The sequence below is a fragment of the Ceratotherium simum genome, chromosome 20, assembly GCF_057802395.1.
Source record: "Ceratotherium simum simum isolate JZ-2026a chromosome 20, ASM5780239v1, whole genome shotgun sequence".
In the NCBI taxonomy this organism is placed as follows: Eukaryota; Metazoa; Chordata; class Mammalia; order Perissodactyla; family Rhinocerotidae; genus Ceratotherium; species Ceratotherium simum.
Window position 1 is genome coordinate 29214960 of NC_141919.1, and position 17462 is coordinate 29232421.

General features: G+C 38.7%; 1 protein-coding gene across 2 annotated transcripts in view; it reads right to left on the reverse strand.

Annotated features, from left to right (window-relative positions):
* The window catches only part of PTPRD (protein tyrosine phosphatase receptor type D), a 498410-nt gene that overhangs the window by 41915 nt on the left and 439033 nt on the right, over positions 1–17462 (reverse strand). For both annotated transcript variants that reach the window (XM_087444573.1, XM_087444574.1), the window contains exons 24-26: positions 14981–15156; positions 2097–2216; positions 1423–1577 (exon numbers count right to left, since the gene is read on the reverse strand). In XM_087444573.1, the coding sequence (XP_087300699.1) occupies positions 1423–1577; positions 2097–2216; positions 14981–15156 (451 nt within the window). The remainder of the gene's footprint in view (positions 1–1422; positions 1578–2096; positions 2217–14980; positions 15157–17462) is intronic.

The window sequence follows — 17462 nt, forward strand, 5'->3', positions numbered from 1 at the left end:
TCTTAGCATCAGTACTTGAACCAAACCCTGTAGCCTCTCTTGTGTTCTCTTCTCTTGAGCCAACATATTGTTAAGGGCGTCAAACAAAAGAGAGCACAGAGGAGTGCTCTGGAATGTGTAAATATTCTATAAATATAAGGTAATATTATTATTTCTATTTTTGTTGGGGGAAAAAAAATTGCTGGAAAGAGAAATAAAATAAAATATCATCTTGTTTGGAATTGGCCAGGCCATTGTTTAACAATGATCACTGTAGCAGGGGTTGGTTAGGTGAATTTCATGGCTTTCATTCTGATCTATCCATTGTCTCTATCTTTTTGTAAAAATGGACCCCATTTCTAGGATCTACATATTATGCTATCCACGGGATGTGAAACAGAGTTATGCTATTAGGTCATGATAGAAGTGATTTATGATAGATGCTTTCTTTCCTTTTTATATACTTCCACATTGCAATTTTACTTGTCTGTGCTAGAAGCCATATCCTCTCATATTAGAATTACTCAGGTTACAAAGAACTATTATGAATTACATGAACTATACATTTATACAATAATAAACAGAATCTGACTAGATATCTTTAGTAATCTGTTAGTAATGATACCTGAGAGGAACTCAGGGAACTGGAAGAAATCAGTTTAATTTTAAAAATGTATGAATGCTTATATATAATAGAATCTGAGTGGTGATATAGAGAATGTTAGTCAGAATTGAGTAAAAAATAATAAATTATACATTTCAGGAGAAATACAGGCTCATTATCTCCAAGTACATAAAATAAATTCTCTCGAACTATAGGTCTTTGTATATATTTTATTAAATAAATTTTTAAAAGTCAAATTAGTATATTTTCTATACGTGATAATACTAATATGCAGAAAGCATCTTTATGCAGTGAGACACTCTCTCTGAAAGCTTGTATGTTTATAATGTTATTTTGTTCAGCAGTTTTTTTCCAATAAATAGTAAAAAGGTTGTATCGGCCCAGCCCACAAGAACTTGTCAAACAATTCATATATATATATTTACATATACATATATACAAAAATATGTATGCATTGATTCTCAATTCTTTTCTATTTCATATATTTATGGCCGTGCATACATTTAATTTTGTGTTTATTTTTTTATTTTATTTTTATTTATTTATTTATTATTTTTCTTCAAAGAGAAAATAGCATGAACCGTAGTTGCCTGTTGCCCCCAGGGGGGAATATGCATCTGTATCAAATCCTTCCTATTAATGTTAGTATAGGCCTCAGTTGACCAAAAAAAGACTGCCTGCGTTATTTATGAATGCATTTACCGTCCCAGAGTGTCAAGAAGTGGGAAAGAGGACACCCAATGAGGAACCATTTTGTTCTCTGTTTCCCCACAAACCTTCTGACTGTGAGGAAAACAAATGTTCTCAGGGGTTCTTACCTGCAGTGCACAACCATAGGACCTGCATCAGGAGGGTTACAGGTTTTGACTCTCCGTAAGAAAGCTAGAAAAGGTGTAGGGTGTTCTGGAACACCATGATCAGGCCAAGCGGTGAACTGGAATTGTCTTACTTCTCTCTTCTCGCTGGAACCATTCTGTGAAGTAGGAACACTAGCTGAAATTCTGTTTTCCCAGCCTCAGGTTGTAATACTGAATAATAACATGGAAGAGGTAACATGAAAATGGGCTATCTTGATTCCTCCCTCCTACCCTATATCCTTTGGGAAGACACACTCTTTGGAGATATAAACATCCAGCTATTTGTAAACAACAAATATTTGCTCAGGAAGATAAAATTCTTAGGTGAGAAACATTACATTTTTCAGGTTTAACTGTCATAACCGCTCCTGTTATATTTTACAGGAAGAACTAGTTCTTCTTCATCTATTCTTCATTTGCCAAAACTTTCGTTCAGAGCAAGAGTTCCATATTTACTGATAAATCGCCAGACAAGGAGAAAAACTGCTGAGCGATAATGGAAGAATTATTTCATTCTTCACTGTTGCCAGTGGAATCAAGATTTAAGTAAAGCCTTAAGAGATTTGATTTCTCAAAAGAAGCTTTCTTAAAATAATGAGAAGAGGAAAGGGAGGGAAAAAAAATAAAAAGCAAACCTTGTAAAGTGCAAATGTTCGAACACAATATGTGGCCAGCTCCACGGTATCGAGCAGTGTCACTTGGACCAGCCCATGGGTTTCTGTGCCTCTACTGGGCCAATACTGGTCACACTTCACCTAGAAGAAACAAATGACGCATTCAGGGCAGATGCTCATCAATTTCTCTATTAGCTTTACTTTGAGTTGCTGTTGAAGGAAAACAGCTTTTCTGCATTTCATTTTATGTTGATCTTTTTCTGGCATGCATTCTTGTTATCCCAATATATGTAAATTACTGCTCTGATGCCAATATAAACCACATTTTTCAAACTGGTAGGAATACTAAGCAGTAACAGATTCAATTTTCCTGGAGAAAAATAAATTGCAGATTGTTGCTAAGTAAAATAAGGAGAGAGGTATCTGAAACTTCAGAGTACTTGAAAAGAAAATACAAATTTGTTTTGGGATAGACGTTGTGAATCGCATCGGGAAGATTATACTTAGGCATTTAAACAACATGGTGAGATAGTCGGTGTTCATCCATCAAGGTTTAAAAGACACAAGCTATTTCATCTTGAGCTATCACAATTTCCAAATATGCTTGTTTAAAGAAAAGTAGAAATAATTTGTAAATCTATCAAAGTATAATAAACAACATAGCAGTTTTTAAAATACAAGATAAATGGTATTTGTATGCAAAACAAATTAAATCTGTAATGTCTAGGGAAAAAAGAGCTGTCTGTTCTTTCAAAACAGTCTAAAAGGGTCATACGCTAGCAATGCAAAGTTTAAATAATTTAAAAGTCATTCATTTCAGATGAATAATCTACAATTTCTATGTGGAGTTGAACAAAAGCACATAAAAAGTATTCAACCCAATTAGTTTAACATGAAACAAAGAATAATTTCAAGTCTGCAGTAAGCCTCAAATTTACTGAATGTGTCTTTTGAGCATTAAAAAGCATAATGAAAAATGACAAACACAGTGCTATATTTTCTAGTAAAGCCATAGATCATAATATATTTACCCTTTCTATCTCAGATTAGAAGAAAAAATAGGAGTAATTCTTAACTGAAACCAACTGAAATGCGTTTCTATAGGTAAAGAAATCTATGCTATTTTCTATCAAGAAGCACACCTTCTACTTGAAAAAGAAAGATTCGAAAGTTACAATCTTTGGATTCAAACAAAAGCAATCAGGCATTATTATCACAGTAGAATTTTTTGGTCCAATGAAGAGAATTACTAGATAATTATTTGCTTTTGTGTTGAATATAAATATTAGCAACATTCTGTGAATAATATTGTAATTTTATGTTTCACAGCTATAGCATCTGCTCCTCAAAGGACGCAGCCTCTTTCTATCTAGACACTAGACCTTCTAAAAAGGAGAGGTTTTATCCTCTACACAATTTCCTAGACAAGAAAAAGGAGAAAAGCACTTTAATGTATAGTCACACAATAAGGCAGAGGTTGAATTCACGATGTTTGACTCTTGTGCTTTTATTTCTAACTGTGAGACCACACAAACATCGCCTATTTTACGAAAACAAAAACAAAACACAAAAGTGGTTCACAATAAAATGGAAAATTTTTATCTTAAGATTAAAAAAATACTTGCATGTTTCATAGATGCACAAAATATTCTTCTATATTTTATATTTCTATCGAATGTTCTAACTTAAAGAAAAACAACACACGGAAAGACAATTCTTTAAGGAGGATGCTGATGTAGCATGACCAGGGTTGAGTCCCGCTGTATGTTCTCTGACCATCCATTAAAGCCCAAGTCATATCTGGACAGACTTAGCAAAGGATACCTCCTGAACAGAGCCAACACTACTTAAGTAGTCATGATTCAGATGGAAAAAAAAAAATTCACAAAAATGAAGCCAAAGGTTTTATTTCAACCATGAAATAGATGTCAAGTTGATGTCTCGCTGCAGAGGACAAAAGTTAACTTTGGAGGCATCTTTACTGCAACATTTGAGAGGATGCCAGCAATGTGCTGAGTTAAAGAATCAAGAGAGCAACTCAGACATTATGTAACAATTTCAGCAGGATGGCAACCCTTTCAAATCAAAATCAACAGATCAAATCCCACGAGGACAAATATCACTATGGCAGGCACAAACACAGCAAGTTAATGCAACAAAATGATCTGTAATGTTAGTATGATGCACTGAACCAAATTCAATGCAATTATATTTCAAAGCTGGAAATTGATTATCCTTAGACCTTTTGGTGAGGTAAGACAAAGGAAATGAAGGAAAGAACCATTTTATTTATTTATGTGACCTCTGGAAAAATCACTCCAGTATTTAGTGACTTTCCATCTATAAATCCACTTCATCCCTAAGACATAGGAAAAACTAAACTTGCACTAATTATTCTCAAACTTCTAGGAATAAGTTTGAAACTGCAACTATTATTGCCTTAGACTCTGACCCCTTTAGAAAAAAAATACCACAAAACATAACTATAAAGAGTAAATGTTGTCAACATTTTTAGCTAAAAGAGGAAAAACACAGCTTTCGTATTCATTTTAAATAATGTACTTTAATCTTCCTCTTTATAAAAAAAATGATCTAAAATGTTTTAAACTCAACTGCAAAAATTGAGAGCAATTTTTTTAAGCAAACATATTTAAACATTGCTGTTTCTTCTCAGGAAATATTTCACAAAGGGAGTTTATGAAAAAATAAATATTCTAATGTATGTGCACATGCACACAAATGGTCTCAGCAGCAAGATCAGAAGCTTTCCCCGAGCTTACTGAAACAGCCACAGCAATGCTACATTCTTCCCCTCATTAGTAAGTACCTCAGCACCTCTTTTCTCGATCTTATTCTCTGAGAAGCCTGCACAGGTTTCCTCTGATTTCCGAGGGCTAAACTTAACGGCTTAGACTTACTGACACACGTTCTTTTAAGTCTTTCCTTTTGAGCCATACACTAAACAAATAATTTCTGATTTCAACATTAGAGAGCAATTGGGAAGTGTAGTGAGGGGAAAAAAAAAGGACACAAGAGAACAATAGAAGTGATTTTTTTTCCTAATTAGCTAATGCAAATGAACTAGCTCCATTTTCTCTCTTGAAATGTTCTTTGACACCAGCCCTTCTCCCCACCTTTTTTTTTGAAAGAAAAATCTCAGAAGGTATTTCTAGAGAATTACTACTTGTTAGGCTTCCTGCCTTGAGCTGAGTGTGAGAGATGAGATGTATAGGAAGCTCCCCTTTGACTATACGAGAACTAGAAGGCAGGAGCTCCTGAGTACGAATACTGATGTTCGCCTTTTCCTATTTGATTCTGAAGTGACTACAAGTGGCCTTCAGGACTGATTCATGGAAGATCAGCCAGTCTCACTGGATGACCAGTAAGCTGCTTCACTGTTTCCAGGACCAAAGCCCATTGGCCTCATCTGCAAAATGGGACAATATCTCCAGCATGACAGAGCTATAGTAAGGCCCAAAAATCATGCGCCTGAAACTCTAAACCCAATAGGCATTCAATAGGCAATACCTATTATTAATTATCAGTTAGGTTATGTTCTCAAGTTTTTGTGGTGGTTGTTATAAACTACCTAAATTATTCTAAATGGGAAAAAAAGGAACATGTTATTAATCCCAGCAGATATGTATTTAGGACGTTCTAGGTGGAAGGCAAGGTGTTAGCAGTTGTGGGGACACCAAAGTGAAATGAGATGCAGGCCTGTCCCCAATCCATCAGCCTTATTGACTAAATACGGAGGTGTGTTTACCTCTCCTGGTTCTTCAAATAGACAGCTGTGAGATGACAAACAACTCCCTTAATCTACCTGGGCCCCAGTCTGCTGTGAGAAGAGAATGTGTTGGACCCTGAGGTAGAAAAGGAGAGGAGCAGAATCCGCTACCCAGGCTGTGGTTTAGAAACATCGCCCAGTAACTCTACTTGAGGCCTAAACTGAATGAGGCAGTTCAGATTTCTGGCTGAACTGGGGGGAAAGATTTCTTTTTATTATCATAAAGTGATCACCCTTATGTGGTAAGCTTTCATTTCTCCATGATTATGGAAAGAACAGGTTGACCACCACTAAATGTATGCTATGGAATGAATTCATTTTACGTCTTTCATGGCAAACTATCAAAAGCAAGTCGATGGAATGATAAAACATTTACATGTATTCAAAAGAAAACCCTGTTATTGGAAATATCTCATAGGAGTTGATCCAATAGGTCTGCTGACTGTACTTCAGGGAAATATTCTCCTTCTAGTTTCATTTTTACTCCCACATGGCTTATCTTGGAAGTGCCTGGCACATCATAGGCACTCAACAAGCAGAAGTCCACTTTATAATCAACTATACTGTGGTCTGGGTTGGCTTATTTTTAAATTGCCTAAAACTTTCTGAAAATTAAAACCTCCTCATTGTCATTTAAAAAAGACTTACTGAGCATAGCAGTATGGCAAAGCATCAGAATTCCAAATGTAGCAAACCAATACCTCCAAAAGGTCCTAGCATCACTGGTACGAAATGCATCTGCCACATAATACTTTGAAAAACCTGCCTAGGGCCAGATGATTTTACCAAAGAAGGACTTAGGATAGACAATAACTGATACATGGGAAACCATAATTGCTGCTGAAAGTGAGGAAATCACTATCTAGTACGTCGGGCAGAGGATTCTTCTGTAAGGAGTGAACAGCAAGTATGCTAACATTAGATAACGCAAATCAAAGTTGTTACTGGGAAGAAGGAAATGTTAATATGCACTTATCAATATCCATTTAATAAAGAAGAATGCAATAAAAGAAAGTTTTACATAAATATTAGGATATATTTTAGTGGACATAAAAATTATATGCTAAACTGTTTATTTCTATTGTTAGTGCTGTCCAGTGGATTCCAATCCCTCATAACTCTGTGGACAGCAGAGTGGAACCCTGCCTGGTCTTTTTGTGCCATCTTCTCACTTTCTAGCGCTATATTAGACAACATTCCACCGCTATTCATAGGGTTTTCATGGCTTATTTGTTCGGAAGTGGGTAGCCAGGTTCTTCTTCCTAGTCCGTCTTTGATATACCGGTGGCATAGCTTTCAGCAGCACAGCAACACGCGTCTGCCACAGTATGACAACTGAGAGACGGGTGGTGTGATTCCCTGACCAGGAAATGAACCCTGGTAGCAGTGGCGAGAGTGCTGAATCTTAACCACTAGACCACCAGGGCTGGCTGTTTATTTCTATAGGTTATTTCTATAGGTTATAACATCTCTCGTGGCAGTTTTCAAGACCAGATTTAATACTTGATTTTTCACAATAAGGACAGAGATCATCTCAGTGATTCTAGTCTCTTTTAGCAATAGTGTCATTCTCTGCACTCAACTCATATTTAAGCATATCTATTCCAAAATGGCAAAACCATCTGGTCTATATATTTCCACTTTTCATTTCTCTTTGTTGACTACTATTTAGTGGAGGATCAAAGGGAACAGAATACCTGCTATGAGAGAGATATGAAGGCATCTGACCATCAGTGCAGTAATAGTTTTTCATAAATAAAACCATAAAGTTCAAAAATATAATTCTCTAAATAAACCAAGTTATACACCATAAAAGTGTTTATACTTTCATCGAACCATTCAAACACTTTCCAAACCATTTATTAATTTAAGAAATTGATATTCTCTTTTGTTTGATATGTGACATTTGTTTACAGACTGAATGTTTGTGTCCCCCCAGAATTCCTATGTTGAAACCTAATCCCCTATGTGATGGTTTTAGGAGGTGGGGTCTTTGAGAGGTGATTGAGTCATGACAGTGGAGCCTTCATGAATAGGATTAGCGCCTCATAAGAGAGATCCCAGAGAGCTCTCTTGCCCTCTCCATGGGAGGACACAAGAAGATAGTTGTCTGTGAACCAGGAAGCGGGCTTTCACTGGACACTGAATCTCCCAGCACTTGGATCTTAGACTTCTCAGCTTCCAGAACCATGAGAAATAAATTTCTGTTGTTTATAAGCCACTCAGTCTATGGCGTTATGTTATAGAAGTCCAAACGGACTAAGACAATGTGTCTGCAGAAGCTACCATAGGGAGCTGCACTAAATCTTTCCAATGACTTCCCTCATTAAATTGGTAGCCATTACATCTCAAGTTTCTGGCACCTTGTTGTAACCAGAGGAAAATTGTGTGAAGTGCCCCTTCATCATGGCCAGGTAGCACTTGGATACCAGCTCTTCCTACCTGGATTGGGGCCTTACAGTTGGTACCTCAGCCCCAATCACTCCTGGCAGTAGTTGGGTGCTCCACATAGCCCTAGTGCCACCTCTGCGTCTGCCTTGGTCTGCCCAGTGGCTGCCTGTGGCCTAGCAACACGCCAGTATCACTGCCATTGAGCAATATCACTAGGTGACTTAGAGTTTCAATAAAAAGACGAGATCTGTATACCAACCAGTATCGTTGCATTTCAATATTTTAAAAGCCAGTACAACTAGACTGGGACCTACCAGCTGAACATCAGCCTTGCCTGAGCTTAGAGATTAATGCACACTTCTCAAAACCTTAGAAGTGACCTAATCCAGCCTGGGCATGCTATAAACATGAATGCAGAGAATGAGAGGGGCTTTGCACAAAGTCACCAGGAGCAAAGCTGCATCTCCTCCTTCCAGTCCAGTCCTTTTCTTGGGCCTTGATGCCTCTAATTCACTTTAATAGGAAGGTTTTGAGCTAGAATCTGTTAAGCTGTGATTCTAAATAGAGGAGGGGAGGGATGGGGAAAGAAGGTAGAAAATCCAGGAAGCTAATAAACAGCAAGAAACTGGTGGGATTCTTTCTCTTTTATCTGACACTGTGTCTGCCAACAAGAGAAAACCAAGAGTGTGGAACTTGCTAGATAAGGACCCAAACATCCTTTAGATTGCCAACAAGAGCATCATTCTTTTTGTTGCCAGTGTCCTATTTACATTAAGCATCCACCTACTTTTCAAAAACAATCCCGTACATCATGCAGACTCCAAAGGCAATGTTTGTGCTGCCGTTCCCACAGTTGCTTGAGGAAAAAGCAGTTTCTGTTGTCCTAGATAGGCAGCGCTTAAGGTGGCCATTTGAGAAATTAAATGTCCAAGGCCTTCGGCGCTTCCAGTTCTATTTGGAAAAGGACACAGTCCTGGCATTTGGAAAGCATTTGCTCTCCATTAAACTCACCGAACCTTGACAAACCAGAGGGGCCAAGAATTAGTCTGCCACTGGCCAAGACTGGGCCTTCCAAAACCGATAATGACAATGAAAACAATAACACTGCCATTTATAATCTTCAAGGGGATTCTGCCAACTTTTAACCCCAAAAGACCTCACAATCTGAAAAGAATCTCAAGATTTGTTTTATAGGAAAACAAGAAAACGTTTGACCAGAATCTCCTTTTTTGCTGCTTCTTGCCCAGAATTGCCCTCTTAGCCATAGAACCAAATGTGAATGTGTCTCCATCTCACCTTCGCTCTCTATTGGGGGAAATTTAGTAAGGTGACATTCAAGGACTGGGGAGGACATACGAGGAGGAGGGAGTGGTCATTAGTCAGAAGTGCTCCACTCGCCAAATGTCAAGTCTCTATATTCTAATTCCCTAAACTATTAACATAGTGTAGTTAACACCAGCCAGGACCCTTTGGCCTTGAGAGCATCTAGCTCTATTTATCAGCACAAATAACAAAATTTAGTGTAGCAGGGATTTTCTCATTCTCTGGCCTAAGATAAACTAAAGTCACAATGCACAAAACATTTGATCTGCTCTAGCAATCGATGCCATCAACTGGATTGCATGATTCACTATTTGGGAACAGAAAATGGGATTTAGATAGTTTGGAAACCAAGTATAGAATTCCTCACTTCTAACTCTACACTTTCATTACTAATCAACGTAGCCCACTTTGAATGACAGTTCAAATCATGTCCCATTTGTTGAGTGTCAAAATTTCACTCCCCATCCTCGACATTTACACCACTAAACACCACATTTACAGAACTAAACACCACTAGCTCTTTAAGTGAATCAACTCCCACTATAAAGCCTGCCCGACACAGAGGCAACAATGAGCATCAACTATGGGCAGTGAACGAAGGCAGGCCAGTGAGGACAAGTGAAAGCCACATATCCCTTAACCTCGGTTAAGCCACTTCGGCTTCTAACACTAATCAAGGCTGCTCAAGAATTTGCCAAGCATGAGGTTTATACATTCTCTCTGTCTTATATACCTCAAGATGGGAAACAAAGTAGAAGGGAAACAACCAAAGGCAGATAGATGAAGGAAACAAAAGTGGACAATCACCCACTAAATAATAGAGCTTCCTGGGCCAACAATCACCTTGGCAAATCCTACCTTGGAGACTCCAATCCTTCAAGTGAGGTTGCCAACCATGTGTCCCAGTCGCCCACAAATAACACCCTTGGAGTGGAAATCCCAGCTGCATACATTTTACTCTCCTACCATTGCTTCATTTTTTCCAAACTTTTTCTTCCCTCCGTGCGGTTGCCCAAATCAATTCATGTGCTGATTGGCATGTTATGAAACATGGAAACAATTAGAGACCACATTCTAGGGCACGAGAATGACTCTCTACAGAATCAATGAACTACGCAGAACTTGAGAGGATTTGGCATAAAAGATGGAAACTGTGGAATAAAACCCAGTAACAGTATCTTATGTCACACAGCACATTGTACAAGGCTTTAAAATGACCTGTGTGTTTTTAGGCAGCAATCATCCTTTACCTTCAAAATCTCCAGGTTTTAGCCTTATATTTTGTTTTGTTTCTTTATATATTCCAGGGAAACTCATAGAAAATATTCAATGTACACATTTTCTCTTCAGGGTTGATAACCAAATGTATACACCATGCAAATAGTCTTGTCGTTTAAGTTTGGGATTCTTTCAAGGCCACACTTGAGGGGAGAGTGATGGCATTTGACAATCAAAGAACTTAAGTTTTCAAAAGACCAACTTAAATCCTAAGTCATACCTTATACATGTAGGGGCTTCTTTAGCCATTCAAATGCTAAGAATGGTCAGTTCTCTATCAAAAGGCCAGTGGACCTTCTAACACAGGCTAATGAACCGCAGCGTTTTGTTTGAGAGAGCTGTTCTAACTCAGCTGCGGTTACAAGCACTCCTGCTTCATCAACAGCAGGCCAGAGTGACGACGTAAGAGCAAGCCGTGTGTAGGCAAAAGAGAAAGCTGGAAAACACGGGGGATAGGTTCTAAGGGGAGGACTCCTCACATCATCAAACAAATAAGAATGGGGAGGGAGAATGCAAAACTGAACCAAAAGGAAACGTGCTGTCAAGAATATATTATCTTCAGTGACAATTATTACTACATGTTAACTCATGTCGATATTATTCAATTATTTTCATATTGTATTGTTTTAAGATAGGGTTGCAGTGAAAGTAGCAGTCAGAACAGTCTCTTGTGGTCTATTTGCAGACTGATTAACAAATTCCCTGGGTCAGGGTCTCCATTCTGGAGATTCTGTCCTGGAGAAAGGCAACGGCAAAAGAACTCTGTGTTCTGAGCTACATGCTCCTCTTCACCATAATGTATGGGTGTGCCACACTGGGGACAGTGGGCAGAATTTGCCATGTGCCATGACTCTAGGGGGTTGGTCAGGAGTCATTGTCAACCACAGAGAACACTTGTTTCATTTGGGAACAAAAATTGAATTATTTGGAAGCCATCTTTAGGGGAAACTAAAGTTGTGATGGTAAACCCTCCAACCTCTCTCAATAATAGTTGAGACTCGTTAAGCCACTTTGTCAGATTCCTTATCTTAGTCAATTCCTGCAATAACCCTTCAGTGTAATCCAAAAAGGAGAAATGAGACTTGGAGGGGTCCAGTAACTTGTTCGTTGTCACACAGTTTGTAAGCACTAGAGTTAGAATCCAAACCCAGACATCTGACTGCAAGGCACCTCTACTTGGAACTGTCATGTAGCTTCCCTTCTCTCTGATGGTGCTGTCCCCAGCCAGTCTTGTGTAACATCCTGCTATCTTCTTCCCTTTCCTTCTCTCTCCTTTACCCCAAATCTCCAGTTAACAGGTATTCCTGCATACTTCTAATACACAGAAGTGTTTACACATACATATATATTTTTTTTCATACCAAGGGGATGAATATTGTTTCAAGAACCTGAGCCTTAATCAAAATAATAAAATTTCAGGCTTCAGCCCTTGGAGAGGTGATTTGTTTAAATTACCTGGACCACTTCCCTTTATGATGGAGACTACAGGCAGTCCTAAGTAAAGCCAGGCTAGCACAAGCATCGGCTTTGAAGTTGGCTGCCGGGAATTGAGAATGCATTGAGTTCCCAGGTCAGCACGCATAACCCACACAGTTCCTCAAGTATGGAGCTATATTTCAGCAACAACTAACCACTATTTATAACATTGTTTTTACAGCAAAACTCAATCCAAGTTCTTGTTTTAGAATCCAGGAATGCCTTCCTCCTTCTCCCTGAGACTTTAGGCGAAAGAGCAACTGGATAGAGAAAGGGTGAGGTGGGAGAAGGAGAAAGAGGAAGATGGAACAGCAGGTGAGATAATTTGGGGGAGCAGTGCTTTCTTAAATCTCTTAGCTGCATTCGGTCATTTATTCCCAAGTGTTTTGGATGGGGGAACAAAGGGCTTTGGGGCTTTGGGGATCAGGGCTTGTTTGTATGATCAGATTGATGACGGTTGAGATTCCTCAATATTGGCTTATGCAGGTCCTCACAAGTTTGGGTACAGACTGAACCACCACAGAATAAAAATCACAAGACAGCATGTTAATTGGCCTCCTTAGGCCGTTTAACAAAGGAGAAAGGTAACTTGCAAGAGCAAAGAGTAATTAATGAAAGGAGCAAACAGAGGTTCATTTAGTAACTTCCAAATAAGTTCCTCCGTCTGAGGCAGGGGAAGAAAAAGGTAGCCTGCAACAGAAAGATAAACTGTAGGTATTTAAGTCACAATGCTTTCAGCCAAGAACTGCTCATTACCATCAGATGTTGCAGTGGCAATGGGGCCAGTTAGAACTAACTTTATTATTAGAAGCAATTAGGGAGAAAAGGGGCAGAATTTCATTTGGTTATTTGAAAACAAGTTTCTGTGCACGGTTTAATGAAGGCCTGCAGTGTCAAGATAAAATGTGTGTTTTACTGAAAACAGCTTTTGCAAATGACTGCTTGTTACCAGCCGGTATCTCCAGGCAGAATGGTCTGGGTATGTTGGATTTACATGCATGCTGTAACATAACAGTTTAGCTGTCTCAGCTTCACAGAAGTGTTAACAGGCAGTATGGCCTGGCGGTTAAGCACACGTGTTCTGGAGCCAGACTGTCTGTCTTCAGTTCCTAACTCTGATCTTGGTGGCTGAATGACCTTGGTTGACCTTCTGGAATGTTCTGGCCTTAGTTTACTCATATATAAAGTGGAAATCATAGTAGTGTTTTCCCACAGGGTTGTTGTGAAATATCAATGTACCTAATATGTGTTAGACATTGTTATAATTACTAACAGCTATATCCAAGGATCATTTGCCTGGGTGGGTGGGGTTGTTTTTAAAGAAAAAGTTTGCTATAAAGGGGTTACCCTGAGTAAAAATCACCATGAAGCCATTTACATCTTTGAATGGAGTTTGCATGTAAAGTATGACACAGATATTTCTCTTCACAGTCATAACAGTTTTTATCTAAATTCATTTCAGACACTAGTTCAATATTTCTATAGAATTCACACATTTGGAAAAGATCTAATTGCTTTTTAGGTTTGTTAAACCAGTTGTGTAACTGGTAACAGCTGGGACTTTTTATATTTTCCTAAGTCTGAGGTTTTTCCCTTATAAATACCCTGGGCATCCTTCAACTCTTCCCTCATGCACACCTGGGCTAAGAGAAACTGCCGTGTATTGACCTAAACATTTAGAAGAACATTTTAAAAACCTCAACAGCCACACAATAAATGGGGAGTTGGGCTTTGGCTTCCTTCTAAATATCCTTTTTGGGACTCCTGTGACCACAGTGAAAGAGACCTCTCAGTGGTGGTTTCCAGCTCTGTCCGAATGTCCCACTGTTTAGAGCGAGTTATGTGCTGTCGTCTGCGATTTTTCAGAGACTTCTTCATTCAATTCTCAAGGTTAAAGATTGATTTTCATCAGATGACTACAATATTTGCATATTCACTTGGGAATATGGCACACTGCTTACCCATTATGTTTTAGTTTTGCAAATCAACAGCATTTAACTAATGTGCCATGCACCATAATATTGGACCCATATGATGAATAAAACTCCTTTCTTGGACCTTAATAAGCAATGACGGCATTATTAAAATCTATTCATTTCAGAGAAGGCTAAACTATCAAAATGCCCTCTACACATTTATGTGTTTTCTCAGCTGTGTGTTAACCCACATCATTCTTCTGGCTGCCCTGACTTAATTTATGTTAATTTGAATAATTTAAATAAGAGCCTCTTTTACAGAATTTTAGATCTTACATTGCAGATTGCAAGAAAGAAAAAGCTGAAAATATACTGGTAAGTACATATTGGTAGGATTCTCCCCCAAAGTCTGAGTGTTCTTGTTCAATGTGAGTTTGAGAAAAAGGTTCAAGGTAATATTTATTTTCTCTAACCAAGTTGTCTACTTCGAGTACTTCTTTTTTTTTTCCTTTTAGCAATCACACACATCATAACACGAGAGAATTTCCTTTTTGAAAGATTCAGAAGAATGTTAAAGAATGGTTTAATCAGAGTTGTTAATGCCCATTCTCAATTAGTGTCTATTAGAAAGTCAAAGCTTAAGGAAAGGTTAGATTCTGAACAGAATAAAATATGCAACATGGGACTATCTGAGGGAAGATTTCAAGAGGGAGAAGGTAGATATTTATTCTTACCCTGGATCGTTCTTCTAGTTTTGTCATCATAACAACTGTGGCACTCCGTTGCTCCCATATCATTCTCCAAAAGTCCCCAAATGTTTCGGGGAGAGATCCCTGTGTTGCAATATAGGCATTTTGTTTCCTATAGCCATCTATGTAGTTGGCATTCACATAGTCACTTCCTGGGATGCCTGTAAAACAAGGAATGTTATTCAACTAGGGGAACATGTCACAAGAGGAAACAGACTGGGACACAGCCTAATGACATTATATTTTTGTTCCACGCTATGCTAGAGGAGTCACAATATATTAAAGTTTGAGTTTTAAGCAAGGTTAAAAACAAGTCTTTGGGCCAGCCCCATGGTGCAAGCGGTTAAGTGTGTCCGCTCCGCTGCAGTGGCCCGGGGTTCGCAGGTTTGGATCCCGGGCGCGCATCGATGCACTGCTTGTCAAGCCATGCTGTGGCAGCATCCCATATAAAGTGGAGGAAGATGGGCATGGATATTAGCCCAGGGCCAGTCTTCCTCAGCAATAAAGAGGAGGATTGGCAGGTGTTAGCTTAGGGCTGATCTTTCTCACACACACAAAAAAACAAGTCTTATCAGGACCATCATGTAAAAGAAACACGGTATTCAAGGTGTTGGGTCTTTATAATATGACAAGGCAGATTGCCAAAGAAAGAAAAATATGGTCCATAGAATGCCTTTTCTCTCACACATTATCTGTCTTTTCCGTTGCATCAGCAAAATATAGCTTGTAAAGGAAGATAAACAATTATCTGGTCACATTCCTCACTCATGTTCTTCCTCATTCCCAGACAAAAACTAAATAAAATAATGCCTGAGTCTGAAAATGCAACATAGGGTGAAGCATGTCATAACAGTGAAAAGCTCTTTGCAGATTTAGCTAACAGGGAACTCATAAACTCATTTAATCTTCACAACAACTCTATGAAGTAAATCCTGTCATGATCTTCCTTTCACAAAGGAACAAACTGGGGCGCACAGAGATTAAAAAACTTGCTCAAGTCAGTGGTGTCCAGTTTAGTTATAGGCAGGCATTCTGCTATGTCTGTCTCTTAACCTCTGTAGAGTATTGCTTCTCATTTAAACCTCACAGGGTTGTTGTATCGCATGAACCTCTCCTTGGATTATGACAACTGCCTCCTAATTGGTTGTTCCATTTTTACTTTTGTCCTTTGCAGTCTGTTCTCCATCTAGTATGAGAGCAATTTTTAAAAATATATTTCAGACACTATAACTTCTCTTCTTCAAACCCCACAGTGGCTTCCCCTTAAACTTCAAACAAAATCCAAACTCTCAACAATGGCTACTAAGCTCTGCACTTCTCCAGACTCATCTCATTCCACTTACCTCCTCGCCTTCTGAACTCTAGACTGTGGCCTGCTTCAGTTGTTAGAAAGCATTACTCCTCTACCTTGGCGCCATCCCACATCCTAGAACACACTCTCTGTCTCCTTCCCATCATGAAACACTCAGCCTCCATCTCAGAAGGCCTGCCCTTGATAGCCCGGGACCTCAGAACTCCCTTGACAACCCTCTATACTACCAAATACACATTGTAATTATAGATTTAATTGTTTGTTAACTTGCTTATTGCCTTTTTTGACCTGCAGACCATGTCTCTTTTATTCATCTTTGCTATCTCTAGCGACAAGAAGAAATTTGCCCCAGTTCCAACATGTAATATGTAGCCAAGCTGTAATTTAATGCAGATATTCTGATTGAAAGTCTAATTTTCCTTCAGCACGATAGGCAAGTATGAGCTTCTTCCAAGGAGAGTGGCCAGAGTGATTAAGTAAATCAGACCTATTCCATATGAGAAAGGAATACATATTCTAGCCTGGAAAAGGAAAAGGTATGGGTTGGGGGATTAGAGCTGCCCATGAGTATCTGACGAGAGGTTTAGGTTTACTCTGTTTGAGACCAAAGTTTTTCAATTCTGAAGGATATAACCACAGAGAGATGAATTTCATCTCCAATATAATAAAGCATTTTCAAATCATCAGAATCAAAAAGGGAATAGATTTCCTTGGGAGGTAATGAGTTGCTTATCCCTGGAGGGGAACCAACACTTTATGGGGACATCAGGATGACATGGGAGCTAGCACCAGAACCTGTACACGGTCCCCTCTTGCCCTGGGAAAATATGACTCCTAAATTTATGAAAAAAAAATTTTCTTTATAATGGAACATATGTTCCCAAGCTAAAATTGCTATATTTCACTGATTGCCACTTGCAATTACTTTGACTGCTTTTCTGATTCCAGTTGTAAAACTGATCTTCTCAAGAAACGTAATGAAAGTCAGATGGAAACTACTGGGCTCTGAGATGAACACATGGATATGGAATACCACTAGTATTAGTGAAAAGCCTTTTGAGCAAAAACCGAAATGCACGGTTGGTTGTAACATTATTCATCTATTACAGCTACTCGAGAAGCAGTTGGGGTTCTGGCAGCCCTTTGTTGACAAAG